We start from the raw sequence: 19,801 nt of genomic DNA, 5'->3' as shown, positions 1-19,801 counted from the left end.
TCTTGGAGCACCTCCCAATAAGCAAACAAGAGATAGGGTAACATTACATCCCAGTCACTTTCCCTCTTGCTTGCATGCATTCTTAGCAGAAATGTTAGGGTCCAACTGAACCTCTCAACTAATCCATTTGTTTCTGGGTGATAGGGGGCAGATTTCAGCTGTTTAACCCCCTACACACATCCTCCATAACTCACCAAATAACTGAGATGTGAAATTTGACCCATGATCTGATAAGATCTCCTTTGGAAAATCTACCCTGCTAAATATAATAAATAGTGCCTTACCAACTGTTTCAGCTTCCATATTTGACGGAGCAACTGCTTCTGGATACCTGTTGGCAAAATCCACCAACTCTAATATAAATCTTTTTCCCCTTTGGGCTGGCCTGGGTAATGGCCTATGATATCCACAGCAACCCTGATAAATGCTTCATTGACTAACAGTAAAGAATGCAAAGGAGCCTTGCAGAAACCTACATGCTTTTTCTGCTTTAGACATAGTCATAATCCTTGCAGTATTCCTTTACCTCATTTTGAATATTTGACCAACATCAATTTTTCTTTAGCCTTTCATATGCCCTTTCCATTCCCAAGTGACCAGTAAAAGGGCTAGCATCATTAACTCATCATTAGCTTCTGTTCTTCCAAACCAGGACCTGCCTGTGTGGTTCCGCAAGGCTCCCAGAAGCAGCGGCATGCAAGCGCCAGCTCCACTGCTCCCATTGGCTGTGGCTCAGCCAATGGGAGCTGCGGGGGTGGCGCCTGTGGGCAGGGTAGCACAGAGCCACCTGGACATGCCTCCGCGTGGGAGCCAGAGTGGGGACATGCAGCTGCTTCCGGGAGCCGCCTGAGGTAAGCGCTGCCCGGAGCCTGCACCCATTACTCCCTCCCGTGCCCAACCTCCTGCCTCAGTCCTGATCCCCCTCCTGCCCTCCGAACCCCTCAGCCTCAGCCCAGAGCACCCTCTCACCCTCCGAACCCCTCAATCCCATCCCAGAGCCCCCTCCTGCACCCCAAATCCCTCATCACCAGCCCTATGCCAGAGTCCGCACTCCCAGCTGGAGCCCTCACTCCTCCCCACACCCCAACCCTCTGCCCCAGCACAGAGACCCCTCCTACACCCTGAACCCCTCATTTCTGGCCCCATCCTGGAATCTGCATCCCCAGCCCATAGCCCCTCCCACACCCCAACTCCCTGCCTCAGCCCACAGCCCCCTCCCATACTCCAAATCACTCAGCTGCACCCCCCCAGCCCAGATCCCCCTCTTACACCCCAAATCCTTCATCCCTGGCTGAGCCCCTACCCGGAGCCCTCCCCCCTCCCCCGCACCTCCCTGCATCCCAACCCCCTGAGCCAGCCCAATGAAAATGAGCGAGTGAGTGAGGGTGGGGAGAGCAAGCGACAGAGGGAGGGGAGATGGAGTGAGTGGGAGCAGGGCCTCGGAGAAGGGGTGGGGGAGGAGCGGGGCAAGGGTGTTCGGTTTTGTGCAAGTAGAAAGTTGGCAACCCTATTTAATCCTCAGTGAAGGATAAAATCTTCTCCTCCCTCTTCTTCTTCTTTTTTTTTTTTTTTTAAATGTAGTTACATACTATTGTTTCTTACCTCAGGAGGTCCTCTCTTCAAAGACTTACTTTGTGGTTCCTTTGTCTCTGGCCCACACCTGTCCCAGCCTGTAAACATAGCCTGTCTCCACGGATGTCCATTGTTCTGAGTGCTGACTGAGTTAGCCCTCAATTTAGGTGACATACTTTACTTCAACAGTTTTGGAATGTAATATTTTGCATATCTCAAACTATTTCTTGTACAAACATCTTGCAATAATTATGATGACCAGTGGACCTCTGGCTTGTGGTAGAAACATCACATGCCACCCTTTGGTGAACTATTATGTAGACATCAGACCCCGGGGATCCCTGTAAAACTCTATGCACCAACTGTGAACCAGGAACTTCTATATGCCTACTGGCAGAGGGCACAATATTGTTCTGCTGGAACTCACATATTAGGACTAAAAAGATGGATTAAGCTATATACAGAAATTGGGCTGGCCTATTCAAAACTAAGGAACAAATCATAATATCTAATATTCAGCGATAAAATGTGAGCATCCTTACTTAAGTTATAAGGGTTTGGGCATATAGACTTAGGCACCGGTTAATTCTATTTAAGTCAGTGGAACTATACTAATGTATAACTACTGATATCAGAATCAGGCCTGTGAATTTTCCATATTAAATAATATCAAATGGCAAAATTTCTCTTTCATTGTAAAGTGTGTGCAAATTTAAAATGGAATTGTGCAAACTTTGGCTGTAATTCTAAACCTTATTCTTTGGTTGCAAAGATTCTACACCTATAAGGCTTTTTCAGGTGGTTTGAAACTTTATCAAGAAGTAGCATTTTTCCCTGAAGGCCTAGGACTTACTACAATAACCTGACTGTAGAACTGAAATGGGTGAGAGAACTGTTTGGATATAATGTAGGATATTCAGTTCTTACACGATTAGAATGAGAAATTAGGTCTGCCACAGAGATTATTTTTGTTGTCTTAAACTATGGCTTCATATCATATCATATCAAATGTTCCCAGCCAATGACTTGCCTTCGGCATCTTGTTCATTAACTGTGCTCCAAAACTCATTTCTCTGATAGAATTTTCATTGCAAACTGCTACATATTTATCCTTTAGATTTAGGAAATTACTCTTGGAGAAAATAAAAACATTTGGGGAATCTAGACTTTCATAAAACAAAATGATGAGTGAACTTTAATTGAGGTTTTTAAAAATTCACTAAATTTAAGCAATTTGCAAAATTGGCAAGTATAACTCCATGGGGGTGTGTGCAAAAAGTCAAACCAACACATCATAGAGCAGTGTATTTAAGATTTTATGATCACAAGGGTGAAAAATCTAGGTTTGAAATTTTGATCCTATTAAAGTTAATGGAAATTTTGCCATTGACTTCAATATGAAAGTTAGGATTTCATCCTTGGAAATTCCCTGAACAGATTGGCCTGAGAGAAGTAGGAAAGAACAGTTTGAAAGATATTTTATGTGGCTTCAGTCAGTGGGAGATCAAGCTTGTGAGTGCACTGAAGGCCAGACTCCTTTACCCTTGCTCACAATGAGTAGTAACTTACTTCAGTTAGTTCCACAGATTGCAATGAGACTGCTTGTGAAGTAAGTTACTACTGCTCCACATGAGCAAGGCTGGAGGAGATCTAAATGGCCTATACAAATAAATGCTCTTGCAAAGCTCAGTGATTTGAGCAGTGGCCTGCTAAACCCAGGGTTGTGAGTTCAATCCTTGAGGGAGCCATTTAGGGAACTGGGGTAAAAATCTGTCTGGGGATTAATCCCCCTTTGAGTAGGGGATTGGACTGGATGACCTCCTGAGGTCCCTTCCAACCCTGATATTCTATTTAGGAGGAGGGCTAGCTCAGTGGTTTGAGCATTAGCCTGCTAAACCCAGGGCTGTGAGTTCAATCCTTGAGGGGGCCACTCAGGGATCTGGGGCAAAATCAGTACTTGGTCCTGCTAGTGAAGGCAGGGGGCTGGACTCAATGACCTTTCAAGGTCCCTTCCAGCTCTAGGAGATAGGATATCTCCATTTTTTTTTTTTTTTTTTTAAAAGGGAGGATGCTTTTAAAAAAATCTGGTCCTAAATCTCAATCCAAATTAGGAGTTTAGAAGCTAAGGGTCAAATTCTGATCTCCTTCACATGAATACAGATCAGCAGTTTACTCTACTGAGGTTAATGGATTTACATTACTGATGTACTTAAGATGAGAATTTTGCCCAATAAATGTATAATAATCCTATTAGTTTGTTCTCACAGTAGAATTTATGACACAATGAAGACCTCTTTATTAATACTAAGCCATGATTTTGTAAATGCTTTGAAATAACAATATAAAAAAGATCACATTTGGATTATTATATTTGTTTATTCCATTTGATATGAAAATTGGTAGATTTTACTTCCAAAATGTACAAATACAGATTTAAATATTGTTGGAGGAAACATTACAGATGTTTTTAATTATGTAATCTTTACACCCACGTATTTCTTGGTGGAAACCACTGCATGGGTCTGCACCACTTCTTAATATGCCATTTCTATAAATACTTTATGCTCATAGAAGCAAGCAGAATTATATGTTATAGTGAAGAACATGTAAAAAGTATTATTACTGAGGTTCTAAATATTGCTTTCTACAAGATAACCCTGTTATTTGGGTTCAGTACATAAACAGGAATGAACTCCTTCAGAGCACTAAAATATTGGTCCCTTTTGGTGCATTAACCATTAATTTAAAACTGCTGCTCAGATGATTGTGGTAATGCCATTTCAGCTAGTTTCTAAACATAACAAATAATGCTATTCATTTTTCTAGGATTTTACTCTCAGGAAATCAATGAGTAGAGTACTTTGGAAAAATAAGTTTCCTATGTCTTGAAAACCCAGTTCTATTGCTAAAACGGTATATATATTTAAAAGGTGAAAATAAATACCATTGTAATCCAATGTTTGCATAAAAGTTTCTTAAAATTATTTTCTCTGGGTAAACCAACTATAAGATGATAGTCCTAAAGCAGTTTGCTCATTTATAGGTTCTCTCTTGGTTATTTGGAAGTTTCATTCAAATCCTACTGAAGTGCAAATTATCTTCCTTTACATAGATAGTTAAAGGTAAGAATGATGTCTCCAGGTAATTAAGATAATGCTAAATTTTATGTCTTATCTAATAGTCAAAGACATTCAAGATCCAATGGTCTCCTTTGTCACTCCGTATTTCTTTGAAGAAGCTGGTCCAGTAGTTGCTAGAGGGTAAAAATAAGAACAAACCCTTAAGTCACAATTTAGATGCGTGGTTGGGACATATAGAAGAAGCCACAGTGACCACTATAATTAAGGGTTGCATTAACAGTTTCCATTCGAATCTACTGACTTCAGTCACTTGAAACTTTCACCCTTCAGCCACATATGTTCCTGGTTCGGTCTCTCCTCAACAGGCATTCTGTGTGTGTGTAAAACTGTTGATATTTGAGTATGAGAGCAGTGAATAAACAATACCTTCCTATTATAAAAAAAATCTTGTGACTCCTCATGTTTGAAAAGTTCTAGTGTCAAAATAGCTGGGGGTAGAGAACTGAAAGATACACCTGTGCACATCATCTGTACTAACCTTTTTGTCTCTGGTTCTCCCATTGCACCATGTCCACATGCAGCAGTGCTCACAAACATTTTAGGGCTTTTGGAGTGTTGCATCTATCTATCCCACGGTTCCTAGCAAAGCTCCCTGGAACAGGTTGGGATGTCTATGGCATATAATCTCTATTTGCACCTGCTGCTCTTTTTCATTTATTCCATTGGATACTTGATCTCTGTACAGGACAGAGGCATCAACACTAGGGTGACCAGACAGCAAATGTGAAAAATCGGGACAGGAGGTAGGGGATAATAGGAGCCTATAAAAGAAAAAGACCCAAAAATCGCGACTGTCACTATAAAATCAGGACATCTGGTCACCCTAATAAATGAACCATTAGGCTATACCCTGCTAAATCCTTGCTTTTGGAAATTCATGGCAGAGAGTCACCAGTTTCCCCATAAACACCTGCCAGAGCAACTCTGGACCTGGAGGCTTGGGATAATGAATTCTGCTTTGACTAGTGGCTCTTGAAGAGATAAGGAGTTTGGTTTCATTATTTCATAAATGTACTCATTTTTATTATCATTTAACATGTATATTACATTGTTTTAGTTTTTCTTCCTCTTTTTGCTTTGTTTTGTAACTGCACTAATTTTTCCTCCTCTCTTGCATTTCCTTCTACTAGCCAGAGATGGGAGCCAGATGCTTTAGACCGGGGTATAGAGATATGGTTTCCCTTTGAGCCCACCATTCAGGGGAGAAAAGGGTGTGACCAGTAGTAATGGAATACAATGGTGAAATGGAATGGTCCAGTGGTTAGGGCACTGGCATGGGACTCAGAGCTCCAGGTTCACTTCCATGTGTGATCTTGGGCAAGTTACTTAAACCCAGGTCTTCAAAATGTCTTCAAAATGTATTTAGGAGCCTAACTCCCACTGATTTCTCCTTTGAGGATCTGGACCCTCTCAGGGTATGTCTACACTGCAATAAAACACCCATTACTGTCCTGTGTTAGCTGACTCGGGCTTGGGCTGCAAGGTTAAAAAACTACAATGTAAATGTTTGGGTTCAGGCTGGAGCCTGGGCTCCTGGACCCACCCAAACATCTACACTGCAATTTTATAGACCTGTAGCCTGAGCCATACAAGCCTGAGGCAAGTGACATGGGCCATGTGTGTTTTGTTGCAGTGTAGACATAACCACTATGTTTCAGTTCTCAGTCTGTATAATGGAAATAATAGCACTTCCCTACCTCACAAAGGTGTTATGAGGATAAATACATTAAAGATTGTGAGGTGCTAAGTATAGAAATGCATAAAATAGATAGGTAAGTGGATTTACTTGGGGGTTATGGGACCAGAGGTACGATTTTAGGGCAGTTATAACCAAATCAGGCCTATTCACAATGGAACCATTACCTTTTTGAAGACCTCCACCCGTAGTCTGTTGCTCTGTATGATTATTCGTTTCTGTTTTTCTTCTTCTTTCTTTTTCACTTCAGGCAAGTTATTATAAATCCTGACATAAATTCAGAATGTAAATTTTAACATATCATTCTACAGTGTCACCACTAACTTAATTTTTCAAAGTGGAAAAAATTCTTCTAGGCAATCACTGATATTATTATGCATTTGTAAATATCTGAATTAGATTTCATACAGGTATCTATTAGCAATAGCACTGGTATCACAATGAAAGGTTTTGAACTGAGAAACTTGAGAAATGGTCTTTATTCTGAAATGATTAAATGAAAGTAGAGGGCCAGGTTATTTCAGTTACGTCTGTGCAATTCTGGAGTAACTTCACTGAGCTCAGTGGAGATCATCTAGATTTATAGCAGTGACTGAGACAAGAATCTGGCCCATAAGCTTGTTGTAGATATATCACAGGGGTAGGCAACCTATGGCACGGCACGCGACCTGATTTTCAATGGCACTCACACTGCCCGGGTCCTGGCCACTGGTCCGGGGGGGGTCTGCATTTTAATTTAACTTTAAATGAAGCATTTTAAAAACCTTATTTACTTTACATACAATAATAGTTTAGTTATATATTATAGACTTACAGAAAGAGACCTTCTAAAAACGTTAAAATGTATTACTGGCACGTGAAATCTTAAATTAGAGTGAATAAATGAAGGCTCGGCACACCACTTCTTAAAGATTGCCGACCCCTGATATATCACAATACAGATTCCAAGCAATAACCTTCAGTGATTACTAAAAAATATGTAAGAAAAATAAAATGATAATTATATAAACTGATAAGTTTTTCTCTCTGTCACTGTGATCCTTTCACCAGAAAACAAAATAGTCAATTCTTAATGTAATTGCAGTTCTTGGTTACAATCATAAAATGAACGTTGGGTCTGATCCTTTTCCCATTGCAGTCAGTGGCAAAATTTCCATTGACTCAAGTGGGAGCAAGATTAGGCACTCTGTAACACATATCTTCTTACTCAGCAATTCTGCTCTTTGTGTGTATTCTGATCTAAATCACAAGTATTCAGACTTAATTAGTTTAGTGGACTATAAAACTTTCCTTCCCCCCCCCAACCTATTTTGCACTACAGCGTCCCTATAGCAGCCTATTCTGGCTTATAATTATCAGTGGTGTTTTATTTTTAAGGACAGTGGGACAGATTCTGATCTCTGTGACATTAGGGTACATTCAGAAAAACTCCTTGACATCACTTTGCATTTTTCATTGTTGTAAATGACTATATAAGGTGCAAGGCAATGGAAGAGCAGACCCCCTAAGTATCTAATAATTGCAGTCTTTGCTAGGATATGTGCTGTGGTCAAGATTTGAAAAAAATTTTGTGTGTACAACTTAATCCACCTTAAAAAGGCCTGATTTTCAGAGGATGAATAAGTGAGTGCTTGGTGAAAACCAGGTCATTTTAAGGTGCCTCAAGTTGAGCCTTCAAAATCACTAGTCACTATTAAAAATCTTGACCTCAACTTCTCTGCAGAAAGACAGCTTTCACTACTGGAGAAAAACCACATTCAATGCTTACCTAAGAAATTAACTCCTGCTGTTAACAAGAAAATGCACTGGATTGTTTATGGTAGATGAATAATAATGAGTATGGCAGAAGATGGAGAAAGCAGCCTGCAGAATAAGAGCCCCAAAGGAATATGCGGCAGGATGTGGTGCAAACTTCATTGTGAGACGTGAAATTAGGTATTACAGAGCTGAAACTTCTGGTATATTTTGAGGGCTACAATATATGCACAATATTACCACAAATCTCTAAAATGTTAATAAACAGATTTGAAGAAATAACATTTAGTAAATTACTAAAGACCATCAGATAATATGTGAGAGCAAGTGGAGCATTATAGGCCACAAAGTAAAGACAGAAGCCTCCCAAATTATACCCCTCCACAGAGGCCAGCCATAATTGCACTTCCTATGCTCTCTGAGCGCAGGGATGCTCCCTGCCATCACCCCCAGGGCACTAGATACCCCAAAAAGGGGTGGGAGGAGGCAGAACCAAGACATACACACACTGGGCAGAAGAACTGGTGTCCATCCAAGGCAGTGTAAGCTGCACTCCATAAAGGGAGGTAATAGAGGGGGTGTTCTCTCCTCTCTCTCCCTCAGTGCTCATGAGAGCCCCCAGAAGCATTGTTTTTCCCTGCAGTAGAAGGCCTCTTGTTGCTTCTGCTAGGACAGTCCAGCTCCACACCATCCACTAAGTAGGGCTACAGCTCCTATCCACTCAAGCCATTTTAGGGGGAAGAACATTGCCCATGTTTGTGCATATTGCACAAGGCATGAAATACAACAAACGCAAGATTACGATGCTAATTAGGAAGTGCAAAGTCTTGGCACTGGATCCCAGGGAATTACAGTGAATTCTAAACCGAAATGTTGTGTACCTTTTAGATCTCATGTGCATCTCCTTCTCCGAAATGAACCTTTCCTTTGGTTTGAACAGGTTATCTAATAAAAGAAACATATAGTTAATTTCTGAGGAATCTTTATTTAGCATGTTTTAATGAAACGATAACAGCACTGCTTTCCCTAAATTTATCCACATGGTGTTATTTCGTATTAAATCATTGCTGACCTACTGCCTGATCCAGCTTGCATTGAAGTCTAAGGAAAGACTCTTGATGACTTCATCTGGAGTTGAATCAGACCCTTAAGCTGCCCTTTAGAGGGGGAAGGATGGATAAGACCTATTGCCACTAGCCTTATTACATGGTTCATTTATTTTAAATGGATATAACTTTTGTCACTGTCACAAGCAGTAGTGCATACCTCCAATTCAAACCATGAACCAGCTGATGATTAGTCTGGCATAAGATGGCCTATTTTTCTGTCATTCTTTCTTGCCATTAGAAAGCCCAAGTGACTGATTCTCCACTGCCATGCATCTTCTGTAGTTAATTACATTGTAGCAACATAGATCAGATCCTCTGCCAGTGTTAACTGATTTACACCTGCAGAAACTTGGCCCAATGGGTGCAATTCTGATTTGATAGACTTTTACATCCACTTTGCACAGGTGTAAACAGCTGCACACGGCAGTGGAGAATCAGGCTCAGGAGTCTTTGCTGATAAGATATGAGGAGCTTCTCACATCTCCAGCATTTCCCTGGTCAAAGGGAAATAATTATGGATCAAAATGGTTAGTTTGATTCCTAAGATGTTAGGTAATTTTGATATTCTTCCTTCATATACTCTTATTAATGCAAAGTAATGGTAGACAATTTAATCCAGACACCTTCCCTGCTCCTGAGTCCTGCCTGTTAACAGCAACTTTAAATTCTGCCCTATTGTACATGTGTGTTACAATTTTATAACAACTCTACTATCCCCTAGGGTTTTAGTAGCAGGGTGGCTGAGCAGTCATCCCACTTGTATCAGGAATTGGTTCATGATTTGGCGATAATGACCTTACATCTATTGACCTTACATCTATTGCAGGAGTGTGAATGTGTTTACAGGGGAAAGAGAGGAAGGACTCCTTCCTGCTGTGGGAAGGTAATTTAGGGATTGTATTGAAAGGGTCAGGAGAAAAGGCAAACATTACACAAGACATTATTATAAAAGTACAGGACACAGTAAACACAGCAGAGTATAATCCAAAAAATTACAAGGAGTCGGGTGGCACCTTAAAGACTACCAGATTTATTTGGGCATAAGCTTTCGTGGGTAAAAACCTCAGTTCTTCAGATGCATAGAGTGAAAGTTACAGATGCAGGCATTATATACTGACACATGGAGAGCAGGGAGTTACTTCGCAAGTGGAGAACCAGTGTTGACAGGGCCAATTCAATCAGAGTAGATGTAGTCCACTCCCAATAATAGATGAGGAGGTGTCAATTCCAGGAGAGGAAAAGCTGCTTCTGTAATGAGCCAGCCACTCCCAGTCCCTATTCAAGCCCAGATTAATGGTGTTAAATTTGCAAATGAATTTTAGTTCTGCTGTTTCTCTTTGAAGTCTGTTTCTGAAGTTTTTTTGTTCAATGATAGCGACTTTTAAATCTGTAATAGAATGACCAGGGAGATTGAAGTGTTCATTTACTGGCTTTTGTATGTTACCATTCCTGATGTCCGATTTGTGTCCATTTATTCTTTTGCGGAGGGGCTGTCCGGTTTGGCCAATGTACATGGCAGAGGGGTATTTCTGGCACATGATGGCATATATAACATTAGTAAATGTGCAGGTGAATGAGCCCTTGATGGTGTGGCTGATGTAGTTGGGTCCTCTGATGGTGTCACCAGAGTAGATATAGGGACAGAGTAGGCAACGAGGTTTGCTAGAGGGATTGGTTCCTGGGTTGGTGTTTTTGTGGTGTGCTGTGTAGTTGCTGGAGAGTATTTGCTTTAGGTTGGGGGGTTGTCTGTAAGCGAGGACTGGCCTGCCTCCCAAGTTCTGTGAGAGTGAGGGATCATTTACCAGGATAGGTTGTAGATCGTGGATAATGCCCTGGAGAGGTTTTAGCTGGGGGCTGTATGTGATGGCCAATGGTCAAACCGGACAGTCCCTCTGCAAAAGAATAAATGGACACAAATCGGACATCAGGAATGGTAACATACAAAAGCCAGTAAGTGAACACTTCAATCTCCCTGGTCATTCTATTACAGATTTAAAAGTCACTATCATTGAACAAAAAAACTTCAGAAACAGACTTCAAAGAGAAACAGCAGAACTAAAATTCATTTGCAAATTTAACACCATTAATCTGGGTTTGAATAGGGACTGGGAGTGGCTGGCTCATTACAGAAGCAGCTTTTCCTCTCCTGGAATTGACACCTCCTCATCTATTATTGGGAGTGGACTACATCCACCCTGATTGAATTGGCCCTGTCAACACTGGTTCTCCATTTGCAAAGTAACTCCCTGCTCTCCATGGGCAGGTCTTCACTACGGGGGGGGGGAGGGGAGGCAGGTGGGGAGGGGGAGGGGTTGATTTAAGATACGCAAATTCAGCTACGCGAATAGCGTAGCTGAATTCGACGTATCGCAGCTGACTTACCCCACTGTAGGGACGGTGGCAAAATCGACCTCTGCGGCTTCCCGTCGACGGCACTTACTCCCACCTCCGCTGGTGGAGTAAGAACGTTGACTGTCGCATCCCGATGGGACGCAATAAATCGATCCCCGAGAGGTTGATTTCTACCCGCCGATTCAGGCGGGTAGTGTAGACCTAGCCCATGTGTTAGTATATAATGCCTGCATCTGTAACTTTCACTCTATGCATCTGAAGAAGTGAGGTTTTTACCCACGAAAGCTTATGCCCAAATAAATCTGTTAGTCTTTAAGGTGCCACCAGACTCCTTGTTGTTTTTGTAGATACAGACTAACACGGCTACCCCCTGATCCTTAATCCAAAAAACTGAAATTTAAAACCCAATATTTTACAAATTTTTGTATCAGAAAACATTGCTACGTATCATTGAAAAGCTGGGTCCTCATATCATGAGTTTCTAGATCCTCACTGGGCCCTGGACCCATGTTTTTTTTTTAAAAAGACCATCACAGGGTATTTACTAGCAGGAGCAGGGCAGGGTGGATTTGATTTAAATCACTAGTCAGGAAGACTCAATTTAATCATGGTTTTCTACATAAAAGTGCATTCTTGTTGGTTGTTATAACCTTAATACATATTCTTCACAACTCAGAGATAGATGTAGGTTTCATTTTTAGAAGGTACACACTATACATTTTTAAACAGTGATTTATTTTGAAAACTTTTCAGATTAGTTTTACAGCTATATCAGAAAATGAATGATTGTTTGGTTATTTCATTTACCAAAGGTAATTGAAGCAGATATTTATGAAGTCTGTGGAACCCCATAAAATTGGGTCCCTAATCCATGAACTACTGGAACTCATTTACAAAACTTTTCTTAAACATTACATGAATATACTGTCTCATACTACAGAATTAGAATTTATAATCCCTATTCCATGATGAGATATCTTTGAGCTATAATGTATCTTTAGATAGATTTTTTCCTCAAAAAGCATTTTATCAAAAAAAATCGGATTTAAATAAAAAAATCGGATTTATTTTATTTTATTTTAAATCCTTGATTTTTATCCACCCTGGGTCAGGGTGATTTCAGTAATGCAAATTTGCAGGACCACTTAGAGGGCCACTGGGACATTTTAATACTACTGCATTATCAAAGGACTTTAGAAGACAGTATATTTCACAGTAAATGACAAATGTGCTTCTCTTCTGTCTCACTACAAATAAGAGAAAATAATATTGAAGATAAAGAAATAAATATTAAGTTCCAGAACTACTTGACACACAGGTCAGCTCAGGGCTGAGCCTGTATCCACTGCCCTGAGTACAGACCTTCCCCCTTCACATTCTGCTCCTAGCTTTTTAAGACACCACATATGTTTCACTGGTATTTATGGAGGTTGCCCCTGGCAACCAAACAGCCTAGAGCCATTTAAAGGGGCCACACCCAGCATCTCAATTACATTCAGTTTACTGAGGAAAAAAGCACCTTGTCTTTAAGAGCACTGTCATTCACATATCTGATGAAAGGAACCGTTCAGCAATTTCCCTCCTGAGCTGATAAAGTTTTCAGAATGAAAGTTGTGCAAAAAGAAACTCCTCTATGCTTGAGGATTAACCCTTTTTCAAATGCTTTATAACTGGCAAATAAACCTATAAATTAGCCGAATAAATTTTAACTAAACTTAATCATATTGTATTACAAACTTTAAACAAACAATATCCCCCCACACGTATGAGGACACATTGTCTGATATGACCAAGCAAAGCTTGGCACAGGATGGGGGCTGCAAAGTTAAGTGGGGCCACTTTGGCTCCTCATGTACCTTAGAGCTGCCTCACTGATGCTCCACATCCTCTAACCCGCAGAAGGTCACGTTAATCCTCTGGGGTCTTGTTAAGCTAGCTTTATAGCCCCTATGCAGTGGAAGGGTGCAAAGGAACACAGCGGAACTAAGAACTTGGCTGATCAGATATTTAAAAATAAAGGACAAACTCCCCTCCTCTGTGGTTGCACAGAACTAATATGTGGGGATCTTGTACAAAAGATTCATACCCCTGCCCAGCATAGAGTCCAGCTTCAGGAGTGTTCCCTCCTCATTCCTGTGCAGAGCAGGAGACAGCCAGGGGCGGAGTGAGGGTGAGCGAGTAGCCCCAGCAGTGGCCTTGATTGTCCTACACTGAGCCTTCCTGAACTCAATCAAATTTGGCTTGGGGCAAGCAGTGGATTTGGCCTGATCAGATGAATAATGTCATTTGGGTGCACAGAGCATTTGCTCACATAACTCCCTATACATCAAGATTAGTATTTGCGGAAACCTCTAATTTTTTGTCTGGAGAGCGGTGGTTTTCTGACTGCTGGGACAAAAATCATCTCTTAAAAGGTTTTACTTTTTTTAATAAAAAGTTATGTTAGTGACATTTCCAGCCAGCAAGCTGGAAAGGCTTCTTTCCAGATTCCCACCCATGGAACACAGTGAAGAAATGTCAGCTGGCTTCAGACTAACCAAGCTCCTGCCAGAAGCTTTGGGCTCCCCATCCTGGAGTGCAGTGAAGACAACAGCAGCTGGCTTCATCTCTTCAGAAAGCAGTTAATCTCCAGTTAGGTTTCACCTGAGGAGTGGCTAATGTCTAAGGGGTGGTTGGTCAGTAATTGTAAGAAGAGGAAGAAGAATTTCCTGCAGCTGGGAGATGAAGTTAGGCTGGGACTCATATTTATGTGTCTAGTCCAACCATGTCCCCCAGCCTACATAAGCTTTTTCTGCAAATGCCATTTACATACTATTCCCTCAGGTTATGAAATGGCAGAAGAGCTGCAGCTTGAACTGGGAGGTCAGGCCAGCACCGAGCTGCTTCTTTGCAGGGAAGCAGGGCCACCAGCAGGGGAGAGATGGACATGGAGAATAAGACTGCCCACCTGCTCAAGTAGTGAGGGATAAGGCTTTTTCTTCAGGGACTCTTGAGGAAAGGAGTAAACTATTCCTCAGTGCCTCAGCACATAATGCTGGGAACAAGCATAGGTTACAAGAGGGTGTGCTCTGAAATGCAGGCCCATGACTTTTCTGTGACTTCATAATAATAAGCTGAGGCTATTCTCTAATTTTACCACAAGTCAATGTGACAAAATGGCCTCCATGTTTGAATTACAGAGAATTACCACAGAGGCAGCAAGCAGGACTACAACTGTAGTGTATGCCTTCTATTGCTCTAGAGCAATAATCTCCAGCTGACCTCGGAGCTGTCTTGAAGGTCACTGGAACAAGAAACAGCCAGCACGCCTTGGCAGGAAAGAGAGGTTGCCATGGTAGAGGCTTTTAAAGAAAGAATAAAAAGGGGAAATCCTGAAAAATCTTCCCTGGAAGATAAAAAAAAACTACCTTGCATATAAAAATATCTGCTGCATAAGAGAACAGTCATAAGATTTATAATGCAATGTAATAGGCAAACCATGCAATACCCAGTCACATGGCATCTCTCCGCTAACTCTCAGGGCAATACTCAAGAGAAAAAATAATGTAAAATATGGCTTTACAAAAAGGTTAAACCTTGGGGGATTGCACCAGGAGAAAATCTTAAAATCATTGAAAAAGGAAATGAAAAGCCAATGCAAATTATAGAGTAAAAATAATATGTGCATAGTACTTAATTATTGTTAACATCCAAGCAGCAAAATATAGTTCCAAGTGGAAGTTTGCCATGCTGGTTCTTCAAAAGGGCCACCATGCTAAGAATTATAATAGCTATGACCAAATGCATAATCAAGACCTGAATTAACATCCCTATTGAGTAAAGATCAAAGTAAGGCATAAGGTAGACAATGCACCAAGATGATAATAGCCAGCCTCTAAATTACATTTGTTAGATTATTACAATTCAGCATCAAATTCATAGCTTTGATTTTTAATGTGAAAAATATTCTAGGCAGGGAAAAGTACTGAGTTCTAAGATTGACAGCTATTCAGGGTTTTTGCTGAGAAATTCCACAGAAAAAATGTTACTATGAGATGCTTCATCCATGTTTTATTCAAATCCTGTAAGACTGCTGAGATACTGGTATTTATAACAATACCATGCACAGCAGTGATTTATTTGTAACATTCCTTTAATGGGGTGAGGAAGCCACACCAAGGTCTTGAAGTTGCTAACCAAGATAAATAGCTCATCATCATCAATATATTTTTAACAAATGCTAATGCTAAGCCCAGAGATGGATTAGAAAAAAAAATACATTTCCTGACTGGGAAGCTATTAAATGTTTAGACAGAGGACAGACAGCTTAGGAATGAGAAGAGTAGGAATAGGTTCCTTGGCTTCCCACGTTGAAATAAATCACTGAGCCACTGAAATAGAGACAAAATGTACTGTGGGCTAGTTTCTGCCTACGTACATGGATGTGCCTTCCACTTATGAGTGGGAGCCCTAAAAATGTGAACACAGCTAGAATGTGACCCTGCATTGTATGTTGCCAGTAACTGAAAAGAGACGCCCTGGTGTGGCACTTGCAGGTAGTTATACGCATGTGCATCTCTCCCATTCAGCTAAAACAGGAATCCACCAAAAGCACATTGATCCTCCTTCACTGACAAATTAGCCAGTTACTTCCACCAGTTCAGTGGTTTGACTTTCTTTAAAACTTCAGCAGCAAACGTACTGCAGAATATTTTTTTTAATGTCTGGAACTGCACTCTGCTGTCTTTTGCAGAGATGCCGTTGAGTACATACAGACTTCATGGCTACTGCATTATAAATCATTAGTCTGTGTGTCCATTTTAAAAAGAAAATTAACCCTGAACATAAACTGAATACATGGGAAAAATTCTGCTTAGTGACACCCATGCCACCCTGCTAACCAAGGGAAGAATTTTTCCCTGTGGTGTTTTCAGAGTAGCCAGATTCAGATATGCTGTATGTTATATGCCGGTCACCTGGTGCAAGGGAGTTAAAGCATTTATATTGACTAGGATTTAAAGGAGTGTTGTAAGAACATGTTAGCTAACACATGCTAACTAACAAACACATTCTAAAGGTCTAGTGTGGACAACATTAACATGAGCTCCTGCTTAAGTTTCAACTCAACCAGCTAGCTCATGTTTAAGTCTACACTGCCTAGTGAATACTACGCCCTTAGAACATGTTCTACCAACACACTTTTTATCTAAGTCTAAGGGCCTGCTTATTCTCGGCTGTGCAGCCTGTGTGGTCATTTACATCAGTGCAGAATGGATGAAGTGTAGGAGTAACATGCTACCATTTTGATCTGGTGACAGTGGATAATCAGTCCTAAATTGGTGTAACTTATATGGCAAAGGGCCAGAAGAAGGTGTAAGTTAGAGTGTGTAGGCCTGATTCTATGCTTCTTCACCCCTTGTTAATCACTTCCCCCTGTACAAATTTGATCTGTGCTCTGGATATCCATCCTCACTGGCCTTTCTTAACATGACAGGTCCAACAATGGGAGACTTCACCAGTTATCCTATAAAACCTGTCAAGTTTGTGTATGAAATCCAGATAGTGCCAATGTTATGCTAAAAGTTTCTGGACCAAATTCATCCCTAGTGTATGAATTCAGTCCCTTGTCCAAATTTACTAAGATCTTCTGGAGGGCTTAGCCCATAGGTCAGAAAACTTTGGAATAACAATTGTCTTGCACAGTATAGCACTCTGGGGCACTAGGTCCCAAGTGTGTCTCTCTCCTCCTTCCTTGAAGAGAAACTGCAGAGAGGAACAAGCTAGAAGGAACAGCTGCAGAAGCAGGGATCTTTGGACATTCAGAGAACTTTCTACAGTTTTGACTGGACTTTCTCTGACCTATACTGATTGGCTGTTTGCTCCAACCCTCTCCCATCCCCTCCCTCACAGCCTTTTCACCTTAGCTTCACTGCCCACCTGCCCTTCTTACCCTCTTCTCCCCTGCCCTGTCCCTCTCACCCGCTTCCTTCAATCCCCTCTCTACCGTCACTTGTCTTTCGATTTAGCTTATCCCCTCTTCCCTCCCCTAAATGTGGAACTAACATGTGTCACCATCCCATTGTTCACTCTGCTTCTGTGTTCTACCCCTTCCCGCACTCTGTGTCTGCCTTGTCTATTTATGTTGTTAGCTCTTGGGGGCTGTGTTTGTACAGTGCCTAGCACAATGGAGCCCTAGTCTTGCTTGGCCCATAGGCACCACCATAATAAACATGGTTAATAATAAAACAATAACAAAAATAGGTAGTTGCTGTTCTCAGTTAGATTTTTCTGAGCATACCCTAATCTGTATTCATCACTTTTGGCTCCAAACTACTAGCAAGGTGCCAACAGTGTGAGTGATGCTGTTGCTAGCAATGAATAATGTCTGGGGGGGGGGAGGGGGAATCAGAGTCTTGACAAAATGGGAGTAATATACAACTTACAATGGAAATGTGGCTGCAAACATTTAATCAACCAGCAATGCCACCTGAAGGCAGGCAGGCTGCATTATAATGGCTGTGTGATTGGTTGGTTGTGTATTTTTTTTTTGGTCCATATTCTCTGATTACCATTGTCCACATTCCCTATTAAACCTATGAATCTAAATGATAATCAGGTCTACACAGTTCTTCTCAGGACAGCCCAAATGAAAAGCCTGTTTTCTACAGCCATTTTGAACATAGTTCAGGAGGTGTTCCACGCATTTGCTTCCAAAATACTTTTGAAGATAGAAGATTTGAGACTGACTGCTGGATATTAATATAAATCAGGAGAAATCAGCAGACATCTATTGAGGGGGTGGATGGTAACTTAATGATTTCCTATATTGCTGTTTCCAGTAAACAGTCTCCCAGAAGGAAAGGAAAATAGAGGGTATAAAAATATGTTCTTGTGAATTAAAAAAAAAACCTTCTAAAAGTGCTTATGTACACTAAGATCACAAGGCTGTTCATTAGGAGGATTTAAAGGCCTATGAACAGCTGGTAGTCTTGTCACTAAAGTAATTACATCATGGTTTTTGAGATTTAAATCCAGTTATTTGAACATTGTTTCTATTCAGTTCGTCACAGTGGGATCTCTAATTTGTTCGGCATAGTCAACAGCAGAATAGTGTTTCTTGGAATAATTAGCACTCTAGAAATTTAACAGTACACATTGCACAGTACAAAGGCTAGTAAAAGAGTTGTAGGTTGTTTGCCTCTGAAATGTACTTGTGATAATAAAATCTTCTGCTGGATAAACATTCACATTTTTATAACATTACTTCGGGCATTTTGTGAAATCCTGTTCATGAATTACAATTACAAATGGTAAACAACTTGTTTTTGAAGATGAGAAGGTAAAGGGAAGCTGCACAGATGTTGGTATTTATATGGAAATGATATTGGATACCAATTATCTTTCTCCTTTATGAGAAACAGTAAAGTTATAACAACATGGGCAAAATGGTTTGAAGATTATGTGTGATCTAATAATCCTATATTCTCAATAAACACACTTCATTCTGTTAAAGTGATGTTAAAGAGAGGTCTCTAAATGCCAATGTGTCTTTTTCACAGTAACATTAAGATAAAAAGTATGTGTTTTTCATGGTGAAATAGGTGTAGACTAGAGCCCGCTCATCTAGGAGCAATTCAGTGCAACAACATACAAATTTGTTCAAGCCAACGGTACAAACAGCATCTCAATCACAGTTTTTAAACCCTTTCTGATAAAATCATCTGTCAAATTACTAGAAGCTAGATGTGATTTACAAGGAGAAAAAAAGATTGATGAAGGTGTGGCTGATGGGATTTGCAGTGGATAGACTAAAGAGACTCACAGACTTTAGGGACAGAGGGAACATCATGATCATCTAGTCTGACCTCCAGTAACACAGTATTCCACACGAGGTTTCACTAGTGCCTTTTATAATATTACTAACACTGGAAATAGCTCACCTGATGCATCCGCCTTTTTCACAGCACCTCACATTGGCAGCTCGTAGTTATCCTGTGATCAACCAACATACCCAGGGGTCTTTTTCCTCCTGTCTCACTTCCAACTGATATGTTCCCAGTTTAGAGCAAAAATTCTTGTTGTTGGTCCCTAAGTGCAAGACTTTGCACTATTATATTTCATCCCATTTCTATTATTCCAGTTTACAAGGTCACCCAGATCTTTTTGTTTGATATTCCAGTCCTCCTCTGTATTAGCTA

General features: G+C 40.7%; 1 protein-coding gene across 3 annotated transcripts in view; it reads right to left on the bottom strand.

Annotated features, from left to right (window-relative positions):
• Positions 1-3,868: 3,868 nt before the first annotated feature.
• Positions 3,869-19,801, bottom strand: part of C7H10orf90 (chromosome 7 C10orf90 homolog) — a 182,281-nt gene continuing 166,348 nt past the window's right edge. For 2 of the 3 annotated variants that reach the window (XM_034776242.1, XM_034776241.1), the window contains 3 exons: positions 9,045-9,108; positions 6,576-6,675; positions 3,872-4,825 (listed from right to left, as the gene is read on the bottom strand). In XM_034776242.1, coding sequence (XP_034632133.1) covers positions 4,787-4,825; positions 6,576-6,675; positions 9,045-9,108 — 203 coding nt within the window. In that variant the 3' untranslated portion in view covers positions 3,872-4,786. Of the gene's footprint in view, positions 4,826-6,575; positions 6,676-9,044; positions 9,109-19,801 lie in introns of all 3 variants that reach the window. The other variant, XM_034776240.1, reaches the window with a different exon arrangement.

The sequence above is a fragment of the Trachemys scripta genome, chromosome 7 (genome assembly GCF_013100865.1).
Source record: "Trachemys scripta elegans isolate TJP31775 chromosome 7, CAS_Tse_1.0, whole genome shotgun sequence".
In the NCBI taxonomy this organism is placed as follows: domain Eukaryota; kingdom Metazoa; phylum Chordata; order Testudines; family Emydidae; genus Trachemys; species Trachemys scripta.
This window is presented reverse-complemented; position numbering and strand designations above follow the sequence as displayed.